Source organism: Aythya ferina (assembly GCF_964211825.1).
Source record: "Aythya ferina genome assembly, chromosome: 1".
NCBI classification, from domain to species: Eukaryota; Metazoa; Chordata; class Aves; order Anseriformes; family Anatidae; genus Aythya; species Aythya ferina.
The window spans coordinates 20,957,603-20,972,658 of NC_140296.1; the positions used below are offsets into that span (position 1 = coordinate 20,957,603).

A 15,056-nucleotide genomic window follows, 5' to 3' on the forward strand; every position below is an offset into this window, starting at 1 on the left:
CCAAGAGGAAAGCCTCTTTTTTGGGGGATGCACGTGCCCTTCTTCCAAACAATGTGAAAAGCTTCTACCTCTCTGTTCTGGTTTGTTCCATTGTTATGATGGGAATGGGATAACAAGGAGGAAATCCCAGGCTAAATCCAAATACAACCCGCAGAGTTACCTACTGGAGTTCATGTTGTGCAGAATGCTGTACGCTCAATGCAGCTGCGCTGGCGAGCCCTCCAACCTTCACCTCCTGGCTTTGGGGGTAAGCTATTAATCGGTTTTCAGATAGCTAAGATAAGATAGAGCCCTAATAAGTCTTGTAAGAGGGCGGGAAGGATTCTGTGTAATTCGTTGCTATTGTCTTATTCTGTCATGAGAAGGCAAATAAGCACTTTTAGCTACAGATTGTGTTTCCATTGCAATAAATAAAATTTATGCCAAATCGTCTGTTAAAATTTTAAATGAAAATCTCGTAATCAGTGAATGTTACAGGGAATAATGTCTGCATGCAGCCATGTGCTCCTGGTCTGGGTGTAACCCAACAGGAAGCCTCAGCACCCCGTTCCAATTAAGCAAAGGCTGATTTCTCATGGAACATAAATTTTCTGTTTTTCTCCCAGAACAACCTTCTGCTGATGCTTTAAATAGTGGTAAAACATTGGTTTTAATTTCACACCTCACAGAGCACAGTCAAATGCTTCGTAACAACATAAACAGAACTTTAGGCAGAGCTTTGCAACTGAATTCGAACGATGATTCCCCCCCACAATAAATATTCAAGGTTTGCAGGGTAAATACAGAAACTGGTTGGCTAAGGCCACAGAAATGAGTTCTCTGGTGTTTTGGCTGCTGCTGCCAGCCCCAGTCGAGAATGCATTACGAGTGGATGCATCGACCCAAATCCCATCACTCCCACCACCCACCAGGTGAGGAGCCATTTATTCTATTTCTGTTCTCCTTTTGGTCGTATCGTAGGACCGAACAACCTCCGACTGGGAGACAACGCCGTGCTCTTCCTGGGAAAACGCGTACCCATCTGAAAAAAGCAAAGGAAGAGGAAAAAAAAATCACTGGAGTGCAGCTCAAAGGCACCCCTGGTTACACGACAGGCCACAACGATCTTCATTTCTGTGCTGCACTTCTGTCATTGACAGCGGCGCCCACAGGGCACTGGAAGGACAGCTGCCAGCTCTGCCTTCCCAGGCCACATCAGCGTACATGGTTGACTTTTCCCTCCGAGCTAACCCAACTAATAACTTTCAGATAGATTTTGGATACCAGGTTAACTCCCACAGTGGCAGAGCTTTAAGGACTTAACACACAGATTTGCATTTTTGGCTGACTCTGTTTGCTTGGCCTGGAGGAACATGGAAATGTTTATGCTACAACTGTCTCTGAGTTACATCTTAGCTCCATTCAGGATTTTTTTTTTTATACAAGTTTCCAGGTGTCATCCGACAAGTCACACTGAGAAACCCTCGATTCTCTTGGCCAGTCACCTACATCTCCAATAGGGTAAACTTCAACATACGCTGGAGGTCTCTGCTTTGCACAAGGGAATCCTGTTAGCTAGCACGGTCCTGTGGTCTCCCTAGAAATTACTCAGGTGAAAAGAGCAATGAGTCTGACTTCTTTCAAAGTACTGTGGACAAGGTAAATGACATTTTGGACCTCACCTGCAAAACGCCGCATTACAAAACAACCACAACAGCTAAAGGGCTGAGGTGCTGAAACACCAAGCAATACTTAAACCAGACATGAGCCTGCAGAAAAATTCTGAACAGGAAATGAGAGCAAAGTATAACAGTCCCTGTGACATCAAGGAAAGGCATTTGTCATTGAAAATGGGTAATCAGAGTGGAAGAGAAGGGGAGATTTGAATAGCTTCAAAATACAGAGAAAAGGGAAAATCACAGGCTATGTAAAACGTGGTAAGGCTTTGCAGTAGGAAAGAGCTAGTGGGTGTGAATTCTGCTTGGGAGAACCCAAGAATGACACCACGGCTCAGGGGTGGGGGACTTGTCATCTCCCCCAGGCAGCCCTGGGAGTGGGAGCTGGTGAAATCTGCAGTCCTGCCCCAGGACTTTTGCTTTCCCAGGATAAGTGGAAGAGGGTTATCCCTGGAAAAGCCAGGGCCTTTGCCGCCCGTTTGTGCTCACAGGGCAGACCGTGCACCCCCTTAGCACGTTCTTAGCAGAGGGGCACGCTAGCAGTTAGCTGACCTGACCCGCAAGCACGGCAGGAAACCTTCACCTCCAGCCGGGGGGGATTCCAGCAGAAACGCAGCACCCAGAGCTAACTGCGGTCACACTCCCCTCCTGCAGCCCTGTAGGAGCTTTGATCCGATCGCAAGACTGATTGCAGCACTTCGTTTTGTTTTCCGTGAGCAATTCCCTGCCGATACACATAGGGCTGCAGAGGTACAGGTTGGGTTTTCTTGCCTCTGGCTGAAGGTTCATGAAATATATTCAGAAAATGCAAACACTTCTGGAAAAATGTAAGTGCATGCTGGATAACTGGAAGGGAAATATTTACAAAACAGGCTTTCATTGAAAAAAGGGTGGGATTCACACCTAAAGCAGTACCTCCAGTGGGCTTGTTCCACTCAAGGGGCCAGCACGCTGTTAGCTTTTGGGCAAAATTCTCCATGGAAAGTCAGTCTGGTAGTTTTTCACCAAATTAAGCCCTAAAAGACTGACAGCCGTGCCCCAGAACCTGCTCTGCATCACGGAGGTTTGCTGTACGTAGGTCATTCGGCAGAAAACACCTTAGCCCGAATTTTTTTGCTACATTAGATGACCACTGGTTAACAACAGCAGTGGCACGCGTACGCTCTCACGTTCTCGATCCACTCCGAAATACCAGCAGGGAGAGTTTTGGGCACACATCATGGGAAAGGCTGCGACCCCCAGACTTGCACGTCGCCTCCATTCAGTCAAAGCTCGACATTTGGCAGCGTGCTGAAAACTTTTAGTGTTGATCTCCAGGCAGGAAGATGATTTCATATTATGCTTTTTGATTTGTATTACGATTGAGCTGGCGCTTCGGGCTGCTCAGGCAGCTGCTCGTGCCTCGCAGGATCAGGACACGCTGGGACCGCTCAGCTCCCAGCCAGGCTCCCCGAGCAGCTTCTCCATTTCCACTGTTTTCAGACCCCATCCCAAAACAATGCAAGCTTCCATCTGCCAGTTACCAGGGAACTTTTTTCGGAAGTCTGAACTTTTCCCCCAACTCGGGTTTTAAAACCACACCTAGGAGCCTGCCCGGGGAACAAGGCCCTCATTGTTCCAGCCCGAGCAAGGAGCACGCTTCTTGGGGGCTTTGTGGGCACGACCCGCTCCCGGCCCTCGCAGAAGGAAGCAGCTTTGTACTCGGAGCCTTTCTGTCAGTGGGGAAAAGGAGCACTCAGATATCTGTCAGTGGGGCTCACTCGTTCCGAGGAGATTCCCATTCTCATCAGATCTAAGGTTTCACTGGTACCAGATATTATCGGGCAAGCTGCTGAATTTTAAAAGCATCCTTTTTATTTTATTTAAGCTTTGATATTCTATTAGCAGATCAGAATCTGGTGTCCGTCAGGTTTCTGATTGAACAGGATCCATTTCTGTTCCCTGCAATGCCTGTTCTGGTCTGTACAACGCTGGGTTAGAGAAGCTGCCTCCCCGTATACGCCCTGAGCACGCTGCGCCATCCCAACAGCTTGCTGCCAAGATCAAAAGATCCCAAAATCTCTCCGACAAAGTGAAAATCAACGTCAGGGAATTACCTGGCCAGCCAAATTCCTTCTCTGGCCCAGCACTGGACTCTGCACTGTTTTTAAGGAGACTTCATGATGCCGCAGTTCACATCGACCAATTAAGCAGTAAATGCTAGCTCAGCTTTGACTTCTCAGGGAACCCTCTCCCACTTACCCTGGGAAAGCGAGAGCTGCTTTAAATCTTGAATGCTCTGAGTAATGCTTACAGAAATCATTCATTTCCCTGCTGATAAACTATGCCCATGTTTTCGGAAGGACCCAAGAGGGATTCCTAACAAATGGTCCCATCTCTGTCCTCCCAGACGCTAATTTATGGGTGTTTCCTCATAGCAAACACAGCTCGATGCCACGGCATTGATTCTAAGCTAATTATTCCAATTTCTTTTTCAATCGATTTTAAAAGGTTGCAACTCCACTTGATATTCACCAAATACGTGGCTGTCTTGTAAAAAAAAATACAGAACGTGTATTTCAAACACATGCAAGGTAAGAGGAAACGGAGCTTAAAAAGCATCTCAAGCTGCTACCCTGTTGTTTTTCAAATCAAAATGCACCAGGAGAAAAGCGAGAGGAAGAAGGTGTCTGCTAGTGGAGAATAAATGGTGGGATTAGAGCCCTCAGCATGAACACATTATTATTATTTATTATTTGCCAGCCCCCATACTGCGAAACGAACCTCAGCTGTCAGGTGCTTTCTCTCCATTGATTAATAAGGTGCAAACCATACGCTCTGCGTTCGGGCTTACCCTGTGCAATCACCGTGCTCTGTCAAGGGAAGGGGGATTTGCTTTGCTAGCCTAGGGAATCTGGGCCAAGCCCAGCAATCCTCGTCCAGGCACAGCTCTCGGCACTTTGGGGGGAGCTCTGCCAGAGCAGAGAGCGGGACTCAGCTCTGCTTTTAAGAGCGTGCGGAGACACAGGACGACTGAACGCTGCTGGTTGTTCTGAATTGCAGGAGTGAAACTGCGCTGCAGGGATTGTATCAGGCATCCCTTAGGGCCAGCCAGGGAGCAAGTGGGAGAGCATCACCTTCCTGTCCTGCTGCGAGGCTCTGGGGACACAGGTGACAGAGGCCAGTCGTGTAAGGAGGTCAGGGGCTCAAGGACAGCCTCAGGTATTGCACCAGCTCTGGCTGGGATGGAGTTAACCTTCCCTGCAGCATCCCAAAATGTGCTGTGCTCTGCACTTGTAGCTCGACCAGCCCTGATATCCCACCAGTGTTGTGTCTATCGCCCAGCAGAGCTGGCACAGCACCAAGACTCCTTGCAAGGCCCCAGAGCCCCAGGCTGGGGGTGGGAGAGAGGTGGGGAGGGGACACAGCCAGGGCAGGTGGCCTAAAGCAACCAGGGGGATATTGCACACCGTGTGGTGTCACACTCAGCCACAGAAGCTGGGAAAGGGCAAGGAGAGGGGGAGCTTTTATTGTGAAAACGTCTGTCCTCCCAAATCACCACCGTGGGTGCTGAGGCCCTGCTTCCCCGGACGTGGCCAAGCATCGCTCATGGATGGGAAGCAGAAAATTATAGTGCTTTTCTTTTTTTCTCCTTTTTGCTTCCTCATGGCCTTTGCTTGCTTTTTTGCTTGCTCTTTAAATGAATTATCCCTATCTCAGCCCTCGAGACTTTTCCTTTCCATCATACCTTCTTCTTCCCCTTTTCTTTTGAGGAGGGGAGTGAGAGAGCGGTTGTGGTGGCGTTCAGCTGTCCGGCAGGGTAAAACCACCCCAAGTATTCACAAATTTTGCCTAAAGGAGATGCTACTTTCACAAAGTCAGAACAAAAAAAGGAAACATTAACTTGGATGGAGATTTGGAAAAGGTTTGCCTGGAGAAGAAGCCATTGCCATCACCACCGCCAACAAGACTCCACTGCCAAGGTCTGGCCTCAGCACGTGGGCTGGACAACCATACACAATTCTTCCACTGAAAGCCCCACGGCAATGCCATCAAGTCTCGTGTTGTGCTAACGCTTTTGGGTAGGGGATGGCTCCAACAGCAAGCCATGAGGCACACCAAGCAAGCTTCTATCCTCTGACACAGGGCTGTGCAGGCTTACCCCCACATCTTTCCCCTCTGACCCTGTAAACCACTAGAAGTAGCTCTGAAACTCCTTGTGATGTTTTTCTAGCACCTAACTAATCTCCACGTGATTGGAAATGAAGTTTTATAGGTGTCGCTTCCTCACCAAAATCCTGGAAACTGTTGTTGTCAACAGCAAAATGAAGTGAATCTCAAGCTAGTGCTGCATCTTTACAATCTGTTCTAGGAATTTTAACCTCATTTTTCTTCCTCACTGGGACCAAGGCAGCTGATTTGCTTAAGCCTTTGTCAGCTCTATCTAAACAAACCATTTTCATGTTTTATATGCAAGTGTCAGATTCTGAGTTGAAGTCACACAAGCAGTTCTTGGAAGAAGTGGCCTTCGCAGGCTGGGAACTTGGAGCCTGGTAATAACACACGAATGATTCAAGACTTCAAACGGAGTGCGTGTAGTGTGATTTAAGATATTGGCCCAGCGAGTCAAGGCAACTGCCCTATTCATCAATCCTTTGGCTTTGAAGATTTCTAGCATTTAGTAAACACTTTTACAATTTAGGGCTGTGAAAACAGCACACGTTCCCTGAATTTCACATGGCCTTGTACATGCAGCAGCTATGCAACATTTGAAAATAGCATTTGACAAGAGATGACAGAAGCTTTAAAGAATCATGGATACACCATAAAAAGAGCCTTTCAAACCTAGCAGTTTCACAATCAGAATCTACATTCATGCGAAAAGCAGACGGCTGACTGTAACCTGTCCCAACTCATTTAGCACTTAATCATTTGCATTTAATAGGGAAGCTGGTTATCCAAATTAGGGCTTATTTTGATATCCCGTTTTTCTTTCCCAGTAGCTATTCACTTGCTTACAACCCGATGATGTGTTCTACCAAACTAAAAGCAGATATCAAGCCTGAGCTGTCACTACTGGTGCATCTCCTTTTTGCACTGTGGTAAGTCTCTACAGCAGACTTCCTCGACAGCAACTTATTTATGTGTTTTACTGACTTGCTCTGCCAATCATCTCCTGTGGAATTTCCTCAAGGAGCGTGTCTGTGTGCCCACAGCAGAGCTGCAGTCAACATCCCTGGCTTCTTGACACAAAGGATTAAAACCTGGAAGAAGCAGACGGTTCACAGGGCTGCTCTGCTCATCTTTGCCAAGAGCAATGGGATTGATTGCTAAAGACCCTATATCCCCCTGACAGTAACAGCCTTACAGCTGCTCTACAAAGGACAAAGACGAGCAGATCCGTCACTGTCCCACCCACTCCGGTCTAATTCCCCGTAGAAAAGAGGAACACCTCAGGCATCTGAGTTCTCAAATCCCAGCCCTGCTTCCATGACCGAACCACAACATTTCTGCCACGGAAAAGGACGCAGCCAACAAGTGAGTGTGGACTCCAATTAGCTTCATGGGAGTCTTAAACAGTCAAAGGTGTAACTCACTGCAACGGTGATACAAAACCCAAATCCTGCGTGCCTGCCCCTTGCCCTGCGAGCAGCAGTGCTGCATGCTGGGGCTATTTCTTTAGTCAGCTGAGCAAAAATACCTCAGGTCTAGCAGGTAAAGGCCTGTCTTGTTCCTCCAGGATGATGAATAAATGGATGACCTCAACGTGCAATTTATTCCAAATAGCAGCAGTGAAAAGGTGTGAGGTTGCCTCTCTCCTCCCAAAGGATGACAAAGAGGGAGAGGAGCGAGGCAGCTCTGCACGCCTTGGCTTTCCTCGTCAGAAACATACACAGCTCCCAAGTGGCATCCCCAAAATATCCCTGTATTCTCAACTAACCACAGCTAATGAGACTGGATTCATAAAGAAGCCATTTCTATGTAGGCTAGGCTCTATCACAACATTTATTTTATCCTGCAGAGTTTTTGGTTTTACAGCATTCTTGAGACCATCAGGATTTTGCACGTTGAGAATCTGCATATTGGGATTTTGTCATTTGGGCCTGCTGATTGGATCCCAGGGAATTACCCGCATTTGAGCTCTGCTTGCCTAGGGCCAAATACACTAATTCCACTTCCAAATGCATGTCTCTTGGTTGGCAGCTCAGCCTCTGCACTAGATTATCTCTACCTACAATTTAATTAAAAAGTAATCACCCTTTGCTTCACTCATCTGGGACTGACTGCTGTGAAACACACACGCATACGCCAACCATTACTTACGTGAGACACTTTGCTGGACAGAATGAGCACGGAAAAGGCTCGGAGGAGTTTTCCTGCCGAGCCTTTTTAACAAATGATCACGTTCGTTCACACTGAGGGAGAGAAAAAATAAATACATCAGTGAGTAACCAGGTAATTTCAGGATAAAAGTCAACTATATTCACAGTACTTGGCAGCTTCAACATTGTCAGTATTTGAGATGGTTGCAGCATGATATATTTTTTGTAATTGCACACTACCAAGAGTACTCTCCAATAATGGAAACGCCTCCTTCCTAAGGCCACTTTTTAGAGTTTTTGTTTAGTTCATCCATCCCTAATATCATGACCATGGTGATTTCTGAATGCGTGATGTTGATGAAATGTTACAAGCCATATCAAATTTCTGACATACCAAGCAATATGGAACATTTAAAAGGAGGTCTTTGAGTATTATGTACACAAACCAAAGCACCCACAAATTGTCTTAGAGAGAAAAAGCAACGAATTGGGGCTTAACACATGGTAAAAGGCTTCTATCACACCAACAAAACGTCCCCACACAAACAAAGGCGGCACCGTTGTTAATTTTGACTTCTGAAGAATGTTTTCATTTTCATTTTCACCTCCAGCACTGGAAAGAAAACTTCTTATCTGGTTTTTGGTTAAAAGCCCTCTTTGGTTTACACAGTTCATGTTAAAGGCTTGAATTTACCAAAAGTAAAAACATAAACTTTGGGTGAAAAATAGAATAAGCTTTTCAATCAGTTGAAAGAGAAAACTGACTGGATTTAACACACGCATACGAGTCATTAGAGGTACTGTCCACTCTGCTTTTTACAAAAACTACTCATTTCAAGAACTTTAAGCCCAGAACAGATGGACAAGAGCTAAGGTTCTGACCTTTCAAAGCACGTAACTACCTATGCAAGTGGCATGAAGTGCCATAGGGTTTTAAATAGTGCAGGTATCCAAACCTCTTTGAAATGGGGCCTCCAGTGACTGTCGTATATCAGATTACTAAGAAATGCATATTAGTCTATTTTAGTTCACAGTCTGAGGGACTGGGATGTTTTTTTCCCCCATCTCACACCTATTCCTAACACTGAGGTGGAGATAGTACACGGAAGGGATCTGCCTGCTAGTGCCTCTATCCCATTCACACCACATTTACACTGCCCGCTTCCATTTCCAGAATCTGCTTGTTCTTCTCATGCCTTCATTCACAACTAATTCCTCTGGTTACGTGGCTCATGTAGATACACATCTGAAAGGTGAACGCTGTTTTTTTTTTGGGTTAGATTACAAGTTCACATATATTTGGTATACAAAATGGAAATCCCAACAAGCACAGCTGCTGCTGCCAACAAGCTCACAACAGCTTTCCACAAACAGCTCCCTTTCATTGAAGCAATTTGCTGACTTCAAACAAGAAAGTAAGCAAAGAGTCTCCGAGACGTCTACAATGTGTAACCCAGCCACGCAGGCTTATATGCCACTTAATATTCCATTAGGTTAATATCCAGACTCGCAATCCCATGCTCAGTGTGTAACTAGATGCCCATGAAAGAAAGGGAGGAATCCTCCAATCCTCCCCCATCCCCCTCTTTTTTTTTTTTGCTGTGGTCTCTAAGCCCAGCCACCCAGGTTAGGAAATTGTACATCCTAAGGACCCTTCCTTGAAAATCTTTAAAAGCTGTCAGTATTTTCAGGCACTTGGTCTCTCCTCCTTCCCTTGCCATAGTAGGATCACACCTACAACAAATGCACCAGGTTGCTTTCCCTGTCTGAAGTCAGTAGTATTTCCTAGGTAGTATTTTCCTTCAATAGAAGTTGATGACAGATTTGGAAACAAAACTACAGATACCTACTGAAAGCATCAAAAAAATTTTAAGAGCTCTTGGATCCTAAGCTCTGCATGCACTCAAAGAAGAAAGGACTACAAGTTTCATCTAAAAACAGGGTTACAGTGTGGAAGCTTCTGAAGATCTTGGAAGATCCAACTTAGGAAAGAAAAAGGCTGTCCGAGTAAAAGAAAAAGCAGGCAGAATAGAAAGTGTGTACTACAGAGGACAGGGTCCATCAGGTAGGCACAAAGTGAGACACGAGGTTTCTCTAAATTTAGACTTACAGGGTTGACCACCTCCAGCATCCAGAGTTACTGGTGCATGTACTAACCAGCAGTGCTCTGCTGAGCAACCTGCTGACTGCAGAGGACTGCTGGTAGGTTGGAAGTGCACAGACGAAGCGTAGTGAAACAATCAAAATTGGCCTGTGAATGACACAAGTGGCATACTTGCTCATCTTCTGCAGGTAAAGGAGAACATACAGGCTGGGTCCACCCATCTCAGCAGGAGAAACAGAGGCTACTTAAAACAGGGATCTTGCACCGATCAAAAATGGTAGCTCTAAGGGACAAATAAATAACTTCTGCCACAAAATTCGGACACTGAGAATTGAGTTAACCAAGCCAACAAAAGGCATGATGGATATTTGCTTCTCAGCCCATCTACAGCACCAGATGAAGCACCAGATGTTATCTGCTACAGGCCGTTCATGGTTAGCTCCTTGGGCTTCTACGTACAACGTGGGGAGAGACGCGTGCTGTCAGGGGACCTCTGACCATGAGTGACACGGGACAGCTCTAAGGAAGCCAAAGCCAGACTATCTTTGATATCGCTAATTACAAACAGCAATTCCAAAAACTCCAGTCACATCTGTTTCTCCCATTTGGGAAATTATATTGGATCTCGTCTAAGCAGAGGAAGAAAATCTCAAGGCAGAATTAGAGCATTTGTGGCTTAAGTGCAAGCGGTGATTAAACACGCTGCAAGTCAAGACCAGTCAAGCAATATCAAATGAGCTCTTAATACAAAGTAGTAAATGCAACACAGCTCTTCAGAAGCGGGTAAGTATTTGATTTATTAACCGATATTAGATCTCCCAATGCAAACCCTGAAAGGAAAAAAAAAATAAAGTGAAGTTAAGTGGATTACTTAACCACACCAAAGTGTTTGCACTGATACCAGTCGAGTCCCTGCTTTCAGAAGAGGTTTTCTTCTTCTGCCATCAGGTTAACAACAAATTAAGACTTCTCAGTCATCCTCCACTATGGTGCAAAACTAGTGACGACCTCAGAATCCCACGAAGGCACAAGATTAGTCCTTGCCCACAAAAATATTGCTTGTAAATCAATCCTGAGCGCAAGCTGTGACTCTAAGTGTTAAATCTGCTCTCCAGGCACTGCGAGCCAGTGCCTAAGTCCTCCCAGCAGGGTCTAAGGGTGTCACCTTCAGACGCACCACAGCAAAAGAATAAAAGTTAACGGGATCACGTGCCGAATATTGGATGTAGTTGTGTTTATACTCAAGACCTAAAAATGGTGTCAGAGGGAAAGAAATCACAAACCCAGACATCCTGATGGGAGCCAGTGACCTGGAAAGTGACAGTGAAATATGCTGAAGTTGGCTGGCTGGTGACCTCGGAAGGGGTAAGGGAGAAACATCATCTATCTGTGATTACACCAAGGACACAGCACATGGACAAAACGCTTGGTACTAGAAAAAATAAACAGGAGCTCAGAACAAAATCTAGGAAAAATGGCCCAATTCTGAGGGTTACTATTAAAAAATGATTAAAGAAGTAACTATTCAGGTAATCTAAAACCAGTTATCATTAATAAAGAATACCTGGTGCAAGGAATATCTTTCAATGGCTTCCTCAGAGGGCCAAGATGACTTGAGCCCACAAATTCATTAAGTGGGTAACAAATTAAAAGGTGAACTAAAAGCGTCATGTTAATTCATAACAAACAGCATTTTCCATTCCATGAATAAAATAACTCTTCCATTTCGATATCTGAGTTGCTCTGAGGTGTCAACAGGGACCTTCATTTTATTTCTGTGTGTTCTCTTCCCGCTCCTCACAAAAGCTTAAATCCAGGCAACAAACATCTGGCTTTGCACATTCAAATGAGGAGCATCAAAACAAACAGAATAATTCAAAGCTGACCACAAGGTCCCGCTGGCTCATTTGCTCAAGTAATTAAAAAAAGATGAGCTTCACCACCAATTAACCTACTGAGCACTAATTAGTGTTAATGAGGATTTGCCATACTTGGTAGAGCTTGACCCAGAATGTCCTCCCCGGTTCACTAATTGGCTGGTGGCAAAAGCAGGACGCACAAAGAAGGGAAGGTTAAAGTGGATGCAGGTGTCTCTTAAAACTGGATCTTCCCTGAGAAAACATACGCAGAGCTTAGCTTAAAAATAAATAAACAAATAAAAAGTCAAGCCCCCCTCTTCTCTCACATGAACCTAACTCTTACGAAATGAGTTGTGGTTCTGTGATTCTGAGTTTGCACTTTTGCTATGATGTACTAGTGGAGATATAAGGCACAGGCACACCAAATGGGCGAAGATGCTTAGCTGCTGTTGTTTTTAACTTGCTGCCCTTCTGGATCATTCAGAATTCGGTCAGATACATCTGAAATGACCTGGTTTTGTTTCCTGCCTTTCCACTTTCTTGAAGGCAGACTTGAGGTATTACTGAAGCCTCGCTAGGGCTGCTGAAAACTATACAAAACACAGAAATGTTTACATCCCAGCTGCTGTCCCTCCACCTTATTAGCACCCAATGAACCAGAGGCACAGCTGTTCAGTTCAGCACACCCAGTGTTAGCTTCATGGGTAAGCCCACAAGACGTGGAAGTTTTCCCCATCATTTCCATAGCTATAAATCCCCTTGCCCTGCTGCCTGCAGGTGCTGTACGCCTTTTCTTCTGTCCTATGCTCCTGCCATGGCATCAGCAGCAGATAAATCTTTGTACAGCTTGGTTGAAACCAGAAAACCCTGCAAAGCTCAGGCTGAAATTCTGCCCTTAATTCCACGGTGTTCCTCCTACCCATATACACCTTCAAATGGCACAGAAGACAAACCCTTATTTAGCAGCTTTCTTCCCCACTATCACATTCTGTTAAGCATCTCATCGTCCATGCAGCCCTAGCTGCTTGCATTCACCTCCTGGTGCAGGTAACGTCCTGGAACCTGCTGTCATTGCACTGCGACAGCAGGGAGGAAGGGGAGAAGAGAAAAAAAATGCAAAACATCCAGTGTGGCTGAGCAAGTAAAAAGATCAGAAGTTTCTGTCCCTGACATCTTTAACTGGGGATTTGATTTTGAGGGGCGAAGAGGATGCTGCTCTCTCCCTTTTCAGAATTTAGAAATAAAACATAGTAATTAATTTCTTCCATACGTTCTGTACAGTAATTTACACGAGTTTGCTGTTTCTCTGTTGACACGCTTCTGTCTCTGAAAGCTGCATCACCGTAAAATATGAAGAGAAAGAAAAAAGGTCTGACACAACCAGACTCCTCCAGCTTTGATCAATCAATCACCGAGCCATTTACAAGCAGATTGTTGATTTTCATTTCAATCTCTTGCTTCTCAAACTCCATTAAGTTTCTCCTAGAGGTTAATTAGAAGTTCAGGCGTGATGAATTTTACATCAGGATGACCTGGCACGGGGGGGGGGGCTCGCAGACCCCTCCCCAGCTGCTAGAACACAGCAATTATTGCTGAGGATGCATTCACTTCTCACTAGCCCCATCCCTCACCTTTAGTGCTCCATAACACTGCTGAAGCAGTGTCAGTCACGGCTCTGATGGACAAAGGGCAATGTGAGCCAGGCAGAGGCTGTGCCTGGAGCTGTTAAACTGGAGTTATGCAGCAGGCAGAGAGATGACAACGAGAGCAGACTTGGCATAAGGAGAGTGGAAAAAACAACTTGCTTACAGACCAGGAGCTCAAAATCGAGCAAAATGCAAATATGCTCAAATGTGAGTCACACCAAAGCTGAGGATTTGGCAAAACTCTGTACATTCACATACCCAGAACAACCCCAAGGCTTTGGAAGAAAGGGCTGTGCACGTGGAAGTTGCACCCTGAGCAAATAGGCCTCCAAAGTCCAGAGGATGGAGGTGTCACAAAAAGAAATCGCCCTCTAACAGAGCAGTTAGAGGAGCAACTGAAGTCTTCTGCTGGTTTCTCTGCCCTGATCCACAAAGGGGAGATGTTATTTTTGGTTATCTGTCATTGGATTGCAGGAATGTTTTACTATGAGGTCAATCAGGGTAGGAGGTCTTTTTAATTTACAAGGCAAACAGGCATTCCTGATAATGAAGCTGCAGTGTAATCAAAGGAAATCTCCGGAGCATTTCACAAGGAAGTGTCTGAGATTTATAAGTGGCAAAACAAAATTCAGCATTTTCTTTGCCGAGCCAGTGTCTGCACACACTGCTTTATCACTCAGGATGCAGCTGAAATAAGGAGACATCCAAATCCAACTCCCTTCTGCCTTCTTCTGTAAATACTTGGTGAGCCATCAACAAAAACCAGGCCGTGGCTAGAAGACCAAAGGGTCTCCAAGACCAAGCACAGGGAAGCACGGCCTGTACCACTTGCAGGCCCAGAGCTGCCAGAAGTTACCTATCACAGGAGACTCCTGCACCAACACAGCCAGGCTCTAGGGAGTGCCGAGTCCTGGCTACGGGTTCAGCAAGAGCTGACTGCCCAGGGAAGCTGGAGGCATTGCGTCCTGCCATGGGGTAACACCTCCCGGTGGTGTTACCTCAGCAGCTCTCTTCATCTGCTTCCCAAGTACATGTCTGCCACAGGTGAGAACTCCCTTTCTTGACACAGAAGGTGACTTTTTAAGGAACTTGCCTTCTTTACGAGTTATTTTTGACATTATCCAGCCAAGCATTTAAGCATCAGATGTGTCCAGATGCACAGCTTCTCAAGGCCAACTCAGAGCGGCCAAGCAGTGGTGACTTCCCCAGGTCTGCAACGCGTGGCACCGAGCTCTGCTCACAGCCACTGCAAGCTGTCCATCCTGCCTGGGTGGGAGGAGGTTAAGTAGTGTCAGGCAGCTTTGGTGGAAGCTCCGAAGACATCCTTTCATCCGTTCATATATCCTGTGGAGCCACGATCAGTTGAGATGATCCAGCTGAGGAGATGTGGCAAGGATGGGACTGTATAACCACGGTCGGTGGAGAATGATTTGGGAACCACACCAGCCCTGCACCTGCAAGGGCACACGAACCCATAGCCCTCTCAAATG

At 45.8% G+C, this 15,056-nt stretch overlaps 1 protein-coding gene across 7 annotated transcripts in view; it reads right to left on the reverse strand.

Moving 5' to 3' along the window:
* Positions 1 to 630: 630 nt before the first annotated feature.
* Positions 631 to 15,056, reverse strand: part of ATP8A2 (ATPase phospholipid transporting 8A2) — a 311,180-nt gene continuing 296,754 nt past the window's right edge. For all 7 annotated transcript variants that reach the window (XM_084539155.1, XM_084539154.1, XM_084539151.1 and 4 more), the window contains 2 exons: positions 7,959 to 8,050; positions 631 to 1,021 (listed from right to left, as the gene is read on the reverse strand). In XM_084539155.1, coding sequence (XP_084395281.1) covers positions 924 to 1,021; positions 7,959 to 8,050 — 190 coding nt within the window. In that variant the 3' untranslated portion in view covers positions 631 to 923. The remainder of the gene's footprint in view (positions 1,022 to 7,958; positions 8,051 to 15,056) is intronic.